The sequence below is a fragment of the Gracilinanus agilis genome, chromosome 2 (assembly GCF_016433145.1).
Source record: "Gracilinanus agilis isolate LMUSP501 chromosome 2, AgileGrace, whole genome shotgun sequence".
In the NCBI taxonomy this organism is placed as follows: Eukaryota; Metazoa; Chordata; class Mammalia; order Didelphimorphia; family Didelphidae; genus Gracilinanus; species Gracilinanus agilis.
The window spans coordinates 323423913-323438605 of record NC_058131.1 but is presented as its reverse complement, the minus strand read 5'-3'; the positions used below and the strand labels follow the sequence as shown (position 1 = coordinate 323438605).

The following is a 14693-nucleotide window of genomic DNA, read 5'->3' as shown; positions in this document are numbered from 1 at the left end:
CAGGGTCACACAGCTAGTGTCTAAGACCAGATTTAAACCCAGGGTCCTCCTGACTCTAGGTCTGGCACTATATCCACTGAGCACATAACTGCCTCTTCGATATACATTTTTTAAAAATGTAATCATAGAAGTGTGAATTCTTCTGACTTTGCTTTCTTCACTAAGTATTACTTCATTTAGTCTTCTCATATTTATATCCCTTATATTTATAATTTTAATAGCATTGTAGGATTCTATTATATTGATAATACAGTAGTTTATTCAGCTATTCACCTGTTGGTGGATGTTTGTTTTCAGTTCTTTGCAATTTCAAATAATTCTGTTACCTGTGTTTTGCAGAAATCTTTACTTTTTTTTAAGGTGTGACAGTTTTAGAATACATTTCTAATAATGGGATTATTGGTTTAAATTTGTATTTGAAATTCTTGTTATGCTAAGAGATTGACCTCTAAAGAGATTCTCCCAATATTCAGTTCCACCTATTTCTCCAAACCATTTAATTTTTTTCTACATTTAGTCATTTTTGCCAATTTGATGGGTGTTTAGTGGTACTTCAAAATTGTTTTAATTTGCATTCCTCTGATTAGTGAGGGAGACATTTTTTCAAGTAACTATTTGAAATATCTATATTTCCTCCCTGATAAGTTATTTCTTGTTTTTTGTAGCAATTTCCTAACCTTCAGAATTGCTGCCTATTGAGGTGAAAACCTCTTTTCCCTATTAATCTACTTCCTCTTTTTTCTTCATTCAGTTAAGCCTTACTCTTCCCTAGTCATTGTTCTCTTCTCTCTTTCTCATTCTCTTCTATTGCACTCACTTAGTCATTTATAAACTTTTCTTTGTCCTAAATCTGTTCTTCTCACAGTCTTTGTAGGAAACACTTCATCTTTGGGCCCCCTTTCCAGGGACTTTTGCTCCTTTTTTGTTCCTCCCATATGCCAGGCCTGAGAGAAAAACCAACATGTTCTTTGCTCCCATTGCTAATTTTAGACTCCAATTTATGTTTACTTTTAGTTATTCTGATATGTAGAATGTGTTGTATGACTGCATTTTTAAAAGTTAGATCCACGTTTAGACCAAAATAGTCTGCATAACAGGTGCCAAGAGAATCGTTGAAATTTTTCATCAGAAATGACGATGAATTAAAGCAGTTCCCTCAAACACTTGTTTAGGAAGGTAAAGGGAAAAACTAAATGTCGTGAAACATCTTGGGGTGAGAACTCTTAAATACAACATTGTCTTTAATACTTAGAGCAAAAAAAAAAATACATCCTTCTTCTAAAACAAATTATAATATTCTTAGAGGGGTCAGAATAAAATTGATCCAAAGCTCTCTTTTTTTAAGCAACACAATTACTTAAGCAGCCTAATTTTTAAAAGATTCAGAGTAGAGTAGGAAAAAAACACTGGATTAGTAAGTAATCAAAACACATGAATGATTATCCTGGCACTACCATTTTAAGACATATGTGTTTGACCTTAGGCAAGTCACTTCTCTGTGAACCTCAGCTTTCCTTCCCTCTCTCATATGAGGGACCTGAAGGAAATAACTTTTAAAATCCCCTCTAAATATTGGTATTCTCAAGGGTTATTTATATTAGTTTTTTATCAAAAGTAAATGGTTCAGCAATAGCATAATTGAAAATCCCTTACTCATTTCTTGCTAAGGCCAAAGACATAAAGGACATATATGCTCAATATTTTTCTGGTTCCCCATAATTAAATTTAGCTATTATAAGGATCACAGTGTTTAGAGGAGAAAGAGACTTTAGAGACCATTTTATTTAATTCCCCTCATTTTACTCAGGGAGTAACTAACATACAAGGAAGTTATGCCCAAAGTATGACCTAGTAAAGCTGGGGTTCAAACCCAGATCCTCATTCCAAATCTAGTACTCTTTCTCCTACACTTTGCCTAACTTTTGAATGGATTGTATTCTGAAAGCTTGCTTATAAGTTAGTTGTTTGAAATTCAAAAAGTGTTTCCCTGGAAACAAAATTATACGTGGTGGCCATGTTTTCACACAAGCTTATTGTTATGAGTTTAACCCATGATTTCCCTTTGGTAATTCTAGGCACCACTTTTAACGTTGTTTTTATGGAGTCATGGGTTCCAAGTTCTACCTTAGAACTTGGGATGGCAGAAACACCCTCCCCTTCTAGTTTATTGCTGTGCTACTATCTGAAAGGACCCCTCCCCCACCATCACAGTATAGCCCCTGACCATACGCAGCAACAAAGGAGTACAGTGTCATTTTTCTACCCCGTGATGGAGAGGTAGAGGCACTGTCTGAAGGAAGTCTCTGGCTAAGGAGTCATGAGGAGAAAGGGAAGAGTCACTTGCCAGTCCAGAGGAAGACAGGAACTCCCCACCAAGGCACATCAAGGAGAGAGCCTCCCACAACATTGCAGCAGACAGAGAACCTCTTTCCCCCGTGGCCGCCATTCCAGGGTAAGGGAAATTATAAATCTGATAATATCCCAGGGTTTGCTTATTTACATAAAAATATTGACCTTGGTGACAAAATATGAGACTCAATCCTCATTACTATTATCCTGTAGTTTTTCAATGCCCTTTTTTTCCCCTTTTGATAAATAAGCAAGTAACTAAAAGTCCAAATGTCATCATTAACAAAACATACAATTAAGCAATCATAACACCACAGATTTCAAATTCTTTGTTTGCTTTGAAATATGTAAATTAACCTTAGCAAAATAACAACAAAAAATTTTATATCCACAGCCCTTTCTGATCATTTTCTTTTATGTACTTTTTTCCAAATTTTATTGTTTTTATACTTAGTTTGTATGTCCTGATTTTTCTTTCTATGCTTTGCATCATTTCATATAACTTCTACAGTTTCCACTTTTTTCTCACACAATTTCACTTAGAATCCTATAATTTTTTTGTTCTACATATATCTTATGCTTTTGCCAGTGGTTTTTTTTTCTCTCATTCTATGATTTATTTCATCAATCCCTCTGCAAATGCAGATCAGAGGCTACACTGCAACTTAGAATCATAGAGAGTAGCCTGGATTACTGAGAAATTAACTGACTTATCCAGAGTCCATGCCACTGAAAAGTCCAGGCAATACTTAGTACCCAGGTGGCACAGTGGATTGAGAGCCAGGCCTAGAGATAGGAAGTCCTAGGTGCAAATCTGGTCTCAGACACTTTCTAGTTGTGTGACCCTAGGCAAGTCACATAACCCCCATTGCTTACCCCTTACCACTCTTCTGCCTTGGAACATGGTATTGATTCCAAGATGGAAGGTAAGAGTTTAAAAATATATATATATATAACCCAGGTGTTTCTCATTCTAAGGCTGGCCCTATAACCATTATACCACAATACCTTTCTTGACCTGATATTTTGGTGAAAAAGGAAAAAATTCAAATAATCTACCATTTTTTTTTGTTTATACTAAAAGAAACCATAGACGGTTTGAGCAATTTTTTTAATGACTTCATTTAATTAAATGGTTGCTTGAGTTATCCTGAGGATAACAAATTGGTCACCTCCAAATATAGATAAGCAGACTATATGCTAAAATAAGATCTCTTGAAAGGAAACAAACAAACAAAAAAACCCCACAAGCTTATGTTAACAAAGACACTGATTATGGGCTGAACACAGGTTTTCTGTAAGCTAGACATGGATAAGTTAGGCTGATGTTCAAACTTATGCATTGGATTATAGGCACTAAGTGAAGGGAAATTCTCTTTTTCTAATTGTTGCTTTTTTCTTCATTTAGGAGAATGAGGTTTCTAGGCTGGAAGACATTGTACACCATGTCAAAACTAAAAGACAGGAAGACAAGGCAGCAAGGCAGCAGACTAAGAGAGAAATGGAAGAACTTCACCAAAATATTGAAGACCTTTTGAATGAGAGAAAAGACTTACAGGAAGAAATGGCAGAAATACATAGGAATCTCCAAAAATACAGCAAACAAAAGTAAGAACATGCATTTAGAGAGACAACATGACTTGGAAGGGCACTGGTTTTCCCAGACCACCCAGGTTGAATCCAGGCTTTGCTTTTTTTTTTTTTTTTTAATAACACTTAACACCTGTGACAGTGAGCATACTCTTTCCCTTTTTTTGAGGCTTAGATTTCTCATCTATAAAATGGAGGGAGGGGGCAGCTGGGTAGCTCAGTGGATTGAGAGTCAGGCCTAGAGACGGGAGGTCCTAGGTTCAAATCTGGCCTCAGACACTTCCCAGCTGTGTGACCCTGGGCAAGTCACTTGACCCCCATTGCCTACCCTTACCACTCTTCCACCTATGAGCCAATACACAGAAGTTAAGGGTTTTAAAAAATAAAATAAAAAATAAAATGGAGGGGAAAAAAATTAATTCCTGCTCCACCTACTTCATAGAATGATTATAAGGTTTAAAAGAAATGACCTGTATCATATTTGTGCTGCAAGGGTCCATGATTTCATCAATGTGGGTACTTCCTTCCTTATAAATCAGTCCCTCTGTACCTCAGTAGATGACTTTTCATTAGTTTCTGTGGCTAAAAAAATTCATTACCTTCAACTAACCTTCTGGAATTAATCTTCCCACATAGCCAGACTAGTCCTCAGACAATATTTCCAGACTCATACTCAAAAAACTCTTTCTGCATGGTAGAACCTCCCACCAGAAATTCTACTCCACCTTAGAGTAGCCATGTCACAATATGGCATCATAAAGGATGTTTATTGAGTTTATAAGACTTTAGCAGGAATTTATATAAAGTGTTATATTACATTTTGACTATTAGTACTGTATGAGTAGAAATTAGTTTAAAATACCAGGCCTAGAGTCGGGAGAACTGACCTCAAATACTTCCTAACTTTTGACCCTGGGCAAGTCACTTTACCCCATTTGCCCTAGCCCCTGCTGCTCTTCTGTCTTAAAAGTGATACTAAGACAGAAGAGTTGAAAAAAAGACAGACAGACAGACAGACAGAAAGAAGGAAAGAAATCAGTGCAGCTAGTTAAAGGGAAATGCATTTTGTAATGTTATCTTAAATTCAGATTATTATAATTTAGCTCATTAAAACTCTATCCTTTTAGTCAATAATCTCTCATTGGGATAGAAATTTTATTTGGTAATTACCTAGAAGTCATGAGGTCATAGGAAGCAATCATTAATTGCTGCAGAGGAGAACTTTGAGATCCCCAATTTTAGACCAGATGAAACTGAGGTCCATAGAGGAGAAGTGATGTATATGTTTCAGTTTCAGTGAACATCTAGTAAATAGTAGACCTGAAATTTGAATCAGGTCCTTGGACTCAAAATGCAGTGTTGTCATTGTTTCCTCAGTTCCCAAGTCCCATCAGTTCTATGAGACAGCCATCTTTTTAAAGAATTTGAAACTTCCCTGGTTTCCAAAATAAGAAGTAACTCAGATAGGACTCAATTTACCACTGTGTCCAAGGTTCATAGCTAATACTTAAAAAAAAAATTGATTACTCTTGTTTTACTATCAAGCATTCCTGTATGTGTCCCTTTCATCTCCACCACTTTGACAAGTAAGCTTTCCATTGTGACAAAAAATAAATAGTTGGGTAAAACCAACTGACACCTTGACTGTATCTGACAGTATGCAGCATACCATATTCATAATCCCCCATCTTTTCATTGGAAAAAATGGAGGCTTATTTACTCTTTTATTTGAGGAGCAAAATTGAATATCTTACTCATTCAGCATTGTTTCTTTTTAAATTGCTCTTGTGATTATATTGCATTTTCTTATTTCTGCTCACTTCAAATCTGTATTGGTTTATATATATTTTCCCATTCTCTAAATTCTTTATATTCATCCTTTCTTACAGTGTGATAACATGCCATTATATTCATGTGCCACAATTTGTTGAGTCCTTCTCTAGTTGATGGAACAAACCCATTTTGTTTCTAGTTCTTTGTTAAAGAATACAATAAGTAATGCTATGAAAATTTTAGCTTTTATGGGATCTTTCTGTCTGTGACCTTCTTGGGGGATATTTGTCTAGCAGCAGAATCTCTGGATCAAAAGATATGAACAGTTAATGACTTCTCTTAGGTAACTTCAAATAGTTTTCCAGTGCCACTTCATAGCCTGACCAAGAATATATTAGTGTATCTATCATCCTACATTCTCTTCAATATTTGTCATTTCAATTTTTTCCCATCTTTGTCATTGTATAAGAGACAAAATCTGAATTGTTTTAATTTTCAATTTCTTTTATTCATGAATTGGAGCATTCTTGAGAACTGTTCACATACTTCGACCATCTTTAAATCTTAGTCTTTGCATTAATCACCTTATATCTGGGATGTTAGACATCAAAAATATTTTAGCAAATTTTTATTTGATAGTTCACTTATCAACTGCATTCATATCCCATTTGAACAAAAAGTTCTCAAATTCATGTAATCCAAATTATTTGAATTTTTGTGATCATCTCTACTCTCTATTTCATTAAGAATTTTTCTGTTAAAGAGCATTCCTTTCACTTTACTCAAAAAAAATTTTTTTTATGATGCTGGCATATAGGTCACGTGTCCTAACTTATTGTGGCATATGGTGTAAAATGCTGGTCTAATTCTATTTTTATCAAACTGTTTTCATTTTCCTAGCAATTCTTGTTAAATAAGGAGTCTTTCCCTAAGTAGTTTTTGTTCTTAGGTGTATCGAACATTGAGCCATTAAATTTAGTTTCTGATTTCTGTTTTTCTTATCTGTTCTAATGAACTAATTTCATTTTTTAAACCAGTACCACTTTATGGTTCTGCTTTATAAAGTAATTTGCTACCTGGAAGTATTCCTTCTTCATTCCTACTTTTAATTAAATTTTATTTTTGAAAACCCTTACCTTCTAGCTTAGAATCAATACTGTGTTTTGGTTCTCAGGTAGAAGAGTGGTAAGGGCTAGGCAATGAAGGTTAAGTGAATTGCCCAGAGTCACACAGATAGGAAATATATGAGGCCAGATTTGAACCCAGGACTTTCCATCTCCAGTCTTGAACTTTATCCACTGAACCACCTACCTGCCCCCTTCACTCCAACTTTTAAAAAATTTTTTTTCCTTAAGAAGATAGATTTTTGTACTTTCAAATAAATTTTGCTTTGTCTGCCTTTAAAGTAACAATTGTTATAATACTGTCTGAACTTTAATTTAACTATGATTGTCTTCTCTATTGTATTAGTACAGCTCAACCATGAACAGTGACTATTCTCCAATTATTTAAGTCTTTACTTATTTCTTTTGAGGGATTTTATGGAAGGACGTGGTGACAATGTCATTACTGAACTAGGAAGAGATGCATCATGCAAACACCACATCCAGATTATAGATGAAATTACGTGCATTGAGTCAACTCTTCTGAAACGTCGGGCAGAGCTTAGAGAAGCAGATCGACTCCTAGCTGAGGCTGAAACAGAACTTACCAACACAAAAGAGAAAGTATGTCCTTGCCTTGCTTCTAGTGCTTGAATAGTTTAAGCCAAACTCTTGGCATTTTGAAGATTCCAAAGGCTGATTTATTTGCTTCATTTATTTTACTGCACTTCAGCTATGTTACATATGATTAGTAATGGAACTGAAGACATTTTGGCCCTTCCCTTCCTGAATGTTTTATGTTCATTATCATCATCATTATCATTATCATTTTTATTGTAAGGCATATATTTATATGTAAGCAGTTTGTCAGATGTCAAAAACTTAACTTTCTAAAAATTTTTAAACCACTTATAAGACTGAATCCCTGTAGTAGAAAAGCAAAGGTACGGTCTCTGTTCTCGAGGAGCTCACATTCTTAAGAGGCAGACAATGTGAAAATAATTGCCTATCATACAAGATATATGGGGTCTTATGGAAGGTAATCTTGATTAGGTTGATAGGAGGAACTTGAAATGAGTTTTGAAGGAAGCTAAAGTTAAGTAGAGTTAAAAGTGATGAGAAAAAACATTCTAGGCAGAGCAGATGTGCAGGGGTGGGAGATGGTATCATGAGTGAAAAACAGAAGAGGTTTATTAGCTAGTAAACACAGTCTTATTTGATTCTTCTTCAGAGAAGGGCTTAGCTTTTCTTGTATATACTTTCAAGATGATTGAGTTCAGTTGTAATATTACTACAAATAGCCCTATAGGTTTTCTGTTTCTTTAAAAACTCTTACTCTCTGTCTTAGAACTGATACTTAGTATTGATTCCAAGGCAGAAAACTGGTAAGGGGGGGGCTAGGCAATTGGAGTTAAGTGACTTGCTCAGGATCACACAGCTAGGCAGTGTCTGTGGTCAAATTTGAATCCAGGGCCCTCCCATCTGTAAGCTTGGCTTTCTGAGTCATTTAAAATTGCCCCTAATAGCCCTACATTTAAAGGTAATGATTTCAAAAGAAGGTAATGTAATTAACATCTTTAAAGAATCTCACTTCACTTACTGTCAACATCTGTCTTTCACATGTTGGCCCACTCTTTGCACAAGAATAGTGTGATAGTAGAAAAAACAGTGGATTTCAAGTCAAAAGAATCCTACTTTGACATTAACTAGCTGCAGTTGTGAACAAAACAATTAACATCTCCAGACTTTAGTTTCCTTATTCTGTAAAAAGAGGGAATTAGTGGTCGTGATATTCACCTCCCAGAATCAGCACAAGGATCGAGTGAGATAAAGGATATAAGCAGTAAAGAGCTAGAAAAAATTGGGCTGCTTTTTACTATTATAAGAAGTATTTTTATTAAATGTCTTTTAAAATAAATGCCTTTTTAAATCATTTTTACAAGATTATTTGGGGGGTGGGGGGCCCAAGTAGGTAGCACAATGGATAAAGAACCAGACCTGGAGTCAGGAGGACTTAGGTTCGCATGTGGCCTCAGATACTTCCTAGCTGTGTGACCCTGGGCAAGTTACTTAATTCCCATTGCCTAGCTCTCACTGCTCTTCTGCCTTGGAACCAATACTTAGTATCAATAAGATAGAAGGTAAATGTTTAAAAAAGGATTATGGATCTAAAATTAGAAGGGATCTTAAAAGATTATCTAGTCTATCCCTTCTATTTTACAGATGAGGAAACTGAGACCCCTGGAGTTTCTGTGACTTGCCTGTGGTAACAGATTCTGATATATGTGGAATTTTAACTTAGGTCTTCCTGTCTTTTACTGAGTAGTAATTAAGTTTTCCTTGAAGCAAGAGATTTTAGAGGGAAGCAGTGTGGTGATATGGGAACTTTGCTTGATCTGGAATCAAAAAGCCTTGGTTTAAATCCCTATCCACTAGTTACTACCTGGATGATCATGGTCAAGTCATTTTATTCCTTGGGCCCTCGGTTCCTTATTTTTCAAATGAGGTAGTTGAATAAGGTGACCTAAGGTCCTCTTCAGCTCTAATTCTGAATCTTAAGTCCCAACTCCACTACTTACATGGGCAAATCATCCACAACCCGGAGCCTCCATTTTTTTCTTCTAAAATAGGAATAAGGACTCTTGCACCATTTTCCTCTCTAGATTAATTGTTTTTTTTAAAACATCACCTTCCATCTTGGAGTCAATACTGTATATTGGTTCCAAGGCAGAAGAGTGGTAAGGGCTAGGCAATGGGGATTAAGTGACTTGCCCAGGGTCACACAGCTGGGAAGTGTTTGAGGCCAGATTTGAACCCAGGACCTCCCTATCTCTAGGCCTGGCTCTCAATCCACTGAGCTACCCAGCTGCCCCCTCTAGATTAATTGTTGAAAGGTTCAATAAGATAATAAATGAGAAAATATTTTGAAATTAAAAAGACTGTTTTAGAAACAAATTATATAAAATACCTACTATGTATACAGAGCTGAAACAAATACAAAACTGAGTAAGACCTTGCCCCTGCCATCCTCTATCATGGAGATTACCAACTGATAGGAGAGGCCTAATATAGGCACATAATCAACACCAGCACCCCACCCCACCCTTTGGCAAGAAAAAATCTCATTGTTCATTTTGTTAACTATATCTCATACTGATATATCATTCTATAGTTTACAACACACTTTGTAATAAATCTTGTGAGAAAAGTTACATTGATTTACTTTTTTTTTAACCCTTATCTTCAGTCTTAGAATTGATGCAACTGTTGATTCCAGGGCAGAAGAAGGGTAAGGATTAGGCAATCAGGGTAAATTGAATTGCTCAGGGTCACACAGCTAGGAAGTGTCTGAGATCAAATTTCAACCCAGTTCCTATCCACTGAGCCATCTTGCTGCCCCTTTGATTTACTTTGAAAGATCCTTTATTTGTTTTATTCACTCCCTGAAATGTAGTCTGTCTTGGTGGATAGAGGTGGTCTGAGAGTCAGGAATAACTGGTCCAAGCCCTCCTCTCATATCATTGGCTCTGTAGTCTGGCATTACTTTTAGCTTCTCAGTGCCCCTGGGCAACTCCCTAATTTCAGATCTCAGCATAGTCCAGGGACCCCTAAGGATCCAAAATTATTTTCATAATTATACTAAGATATACTAAGATGTTTTTGTTTCTAACATGGTAAATATTGATAGATAATAATCCATATTGGAGGTCCATGATAATTTTTAGGTAGGTGAAAAGGTCCTGAGACCAAAAAGTTTGAAAACTGTTCTCAGCATTGCAAATTGCAAACCAAGAGCCAGTCTTCATTGGTAGTAGGAGTTTTCCTCACTGGGAGAGCCAGTGAAATCATATGTCAAGCCAAAATAAAAAGCGCCTCATGACTCTTCCACATTTTTAGTGTCTGTTTTCATGAATGACTAAAACAATTCGTGTGTAACGACCTGCTGATGAGTCAGCTTTTGCCAGTTTGGTAGTAGGATCTGCCTGGATGTGTGTTCCTTTAGCCTTGGCTATAGGTACTCTGGCTCATTTCAGGAGAGCTTTATTATTAAGTAAGTAGTAAACTCACCTCATTATTTTTACCATTTTACAGGTGAAGTGACTTCCTCATAGACTCACAGCTAATAAATGTCAGAAAAGGGACAGCTGGGTGACTCAGTGGATAGCGAGCCAGGCCTGGAGTCAGGAGGTCCTGGATTCCAGTGTGGCCTGAGATACTTTTTAGTTGTGTGATCCTGAGCAAGTCACTTGACCCCAATTGCCTAGCCCTTGCTGCTCTTCTGCCTTGGAACCAATACTTAGTGTCAGTTCTAAGACAGAAGAGTAAGAGTTTTTTAAAAAATGACAGAGAAAGACTCAAAATCTCTTGCCTTCCATGCTGTTTCTGCTCTTTCAGTTTGCCCCTGGTTATTTACGTAGCATCCATGATCCAGTAAAGAGTGCCCAAAGAGTTGGGTAATCATTTCTGTGCCACTTAACTGGGTTGTTTTAATGACAGTTTCTTTTCTAGACCAAAGATACTATTCAGAGGTACAGGGAAGTCAAGACACACTTGTCATGGGCAGAGCTGGATGCAAAAGAGCTAGAACGCAGAGCCCAGGAAACAGCTATCAATCTAATGAAAGCAGATAAGCAGCTAAGGTATTTTTGAATTACTAAAGCCAATATTTATGGGGTCAAATGAATGAAAACAATTTGGTTCCAGGCAATATCATGCTGTTGGATGATCAGATAATACTATGATATGCTTTCAAAAAAGAGACAAAATTCAGTTTAACAAATACTTATTGACACTTGAATACATTTTAAGTGCTTATTATTTACTAGGCCCTGAAGATATATAAAAACAATGTAGTCTTACCTCCAAGTTAACAGATATTAATGTATTCTAGATCACTTAAGGTTGATGGAAAGGACTTCAAGCAGAACGTGCCAGAACAGCAAGAAATCTTGAAAGACCCTGATTTCTACTCTTTAAGTCATAAAGTAGAAAAATTGATTGAAGGGTGAGTAAACCAGCATTCCCAACATTAAGTATCTTCCATATTCACATGGAGGATAGGAAGTGATCTATTTTACCTATAGTTTATAGTCCCTGGGACAGAGTAGAAAATAGAACCAGGATATTAGGACGATGAATCACTTAGCTATTTCAGAATACCGGGCAAGCTTTAATGGTCATTGAATTTTATAGACTTCAAAAACTGCAGATGGACCCAGAAGTTCCTCAAGGTTGTAACAAAGATCATCATCAGGGCATCGGTGGGCCTGAAAATCTTCATACTAAAAGAGCTGAGCTAGAAAAGGTGAAGAGTCAGGTATGGCATTGATTTTAAACTTTACTTTAGAAATAGTATCTTTACTGTTCTGAAACCTATAAGCACAGGACTTGAAGGCAGACCACCCAGTCAAGCTTTGTTTGTGCCAAGTCACTCTACCTTTCTGAGCCACGATTTTCCTCATCCATAAAATAAGAAAAATAATGAAAAATAATACTTGTGCATAATAATATTTCACAGGTCTGTTGGGAAAGGGTTTTGTGAATAGCACTGTGGAAATGGCAGTTATTAATTATGTTATTAGACATCTCTGCTACATGTATTTGCTTTTTTGTTTAAAACCCATTACCTTCCATCTTAGAATCAAAACAAGTTCTAAAATGGAAGAACAGTAAAGGGCTAGGCAGTGGGGGTTAAGTGACTTGCCCAGGGTCACAGAGCTAGAAAGTGTTTGAGGCCAGATTTGAACCTAAGATCTCCCATCTCTAGGCCTGACTCTTCATTCTCTGAACCACCTAGTTGCCCCCCCCCTCACTAATCTGAAATATATTTGTGCTTAGCCAATGTAACAGCATTACACAACAAAAGTTAGGAGCTGAATAATGATGGATATGTTTTTCCTTTTTAATATATGACAGACTTCAGAACACTCATCTTTTGAAAGGCCCATCTCTAAAGGGAATACAGGTCAGATGATAATATATGTCAGGCCACATTTTAATAGAGGTAAAGTTGCAACAACTATAAAGAGCAATCAAAGCAGTAGATGTAGGAGGGGGAAGGGCAGGACATACTTAGTGTAGTCAAAAATGCTACAGCTATTTGGACACCTTAGACGAGAGATCATTCCAAATGGATCCTTTAATTCAAAGAATATCAGGGATTTTGTCTGAGGTTGCAAAGTTCATCTGGGCATCACTGAGCCTTACCTGGCTCCCAATCCATTGTTCCTTCCACTCTGCCAGACTAACTTCCCCCATTTCCCTTGGTGATTTTGAAGAATTTAATGTGTTTCTTGTATGTCTCTGAGCTATGGGTTTCTTCCTTCTAACCAAGCTACATAGATTATTACCCAGACACAAGGTACCTGGTTCTTGGGGCAGCAGTGAGATCCATTAAGGGCTTAGTGTCTACCTCAGTTCTCTGTACCTAAGTGTGATGGTCCTGCCAAAAGAAGTTAAATTTGCCAACCTCTATTTTGGATGTTAAATGCCTTTACTCCTTTCTTCCCTTGTAGATAGCAGCCCAGCAGCAGGAGATGTTGGTCTTGGATGTACATTTAACTCGTAAGAAGGAAGAGCTACATATGCTGCAAGTAAATGTGAGCAAGGCAAAAACTGATCTCCAAGAAGCCTTCAACTTGAGAGAAACAGAAATGACAGAGAAACGGAATCAACTTAGGGTAAGTTTTTAGAAGCATCTTTTTGCGGTTTTCTTCTATGAATCACAGTGCCATGCAATTAATTTATTTTAGGTATTTTCATATTTGTCTCTCTTTAAATTGCATGGTATAGAATCCTAGAGTTTCAACTCATTCAAAATGTGTTCAGCCAGACTATTCTATTACCTCCATCCTCGAGACCTCTATTTCCTCATCTGCAAGATCCATCTTTAACATTTTGTGCCATGTTTTGACTGGCCCTTTTTAGCTTGTTCAAGCCACACACGATGAATAAATGGCCCATGTCATTACAAAACTCTGTCCTTTTCTTGATTTCCATAATAATAAGTTGATATTAAATTATACCACTAAAGCCTATTCTTCTCACTATCCCCCCCCCCCCCCCCCTCCATTCCAAACCTGCCCATGGGAGCTGAATTCTTCCCCCTCCTATATCTCAGAATCCTTTGTTAGGAACGCTCCTTTGCATTTACAATTCCAGTTTGTTCTTTATTAACTTGATATTTGTCATCCTTTCTTCCCACTATTTCTTTCCCCTATACACATACAATATTAGATAATAAACTCCCTATACATATACAATATTAGATAATAAACTCCATGAAAGTAAGGACTGTGTCTTATTCATCTTTTTTCCTTTTTAAATATTAAATTAAAATTTAAATTCTAAATACTTAAATTTTACTTTCTTATTAAAATACAGTTTACAGCATCTTTTTTTTAATATCATCAGAATTTCTTCCAGTATCTTCACCCCTCCCAGATAGACATCATACATAACAGATATTAAAAAAAAAAGAAGTCTTAAAAAATTACTTAAACCAATCAATACATCAAAAAAAAAAGTGAAAAATACATTCCATTTCCCACAGCTGTCTATCTCCTATTACTGCAAAGGAATAGGATGGCGATATCTTCTCATCTTTCTTCTTTATGACCATGTTTATTCTTTTGCACATGTACTTTTTAAGAATAAGTTTTTATTGACATTTTCTGTTTTTTATAGCACCATAATTATCCCAAGTATCACTTTCCTTCCTACTCCCTGAGAGCCATCCCATATGATAAATAAAATTTTTTAGAGAGGAAAAAATATCTGCACAACTGTTCAGTCTTTTGAAAAAGTCCAAAAACACGTGCAATGCGTAACACATGTGGACCTCCCACCTCCCCGAGAAAAAGGGGTAGGTTGGTAAGG

At 36.4% G+C, this 14693-nt stretch overlaps 1 protein-coding gene across 1 annotated transcript in view; it reads left to right on the top strand.

The window, feature by feature from the left end:
- The window catches only part of CNTRL (centriolin), a 94209-nt gene that overhangs the window by 66384 nt on the left and 13132 nt on the right, over positions 1–14693 (top strand). The window contains exons 26-31 of the mRNA XM_044664264.1: positions 3758–3957; positions 7247–7439; positions 11325–11455; positions 11707–11820; positions 12009–12132; positions 13331–13495. Coding sequence (XP_044520199.1) covers positions 3758–3957; positions 7247–7439; positions 11325–11455; positions 11707–11820; positions 12009–12132; positions 13331–13495 — 927 coding nt within the window. The remainder of the gene's footprint in view (positions 1–3757; positions 3958–7246; positions 7440–11324; positions 11456–11706; positions 11821–12008; positions 12133–13330; positions 13496–14693) is intronic.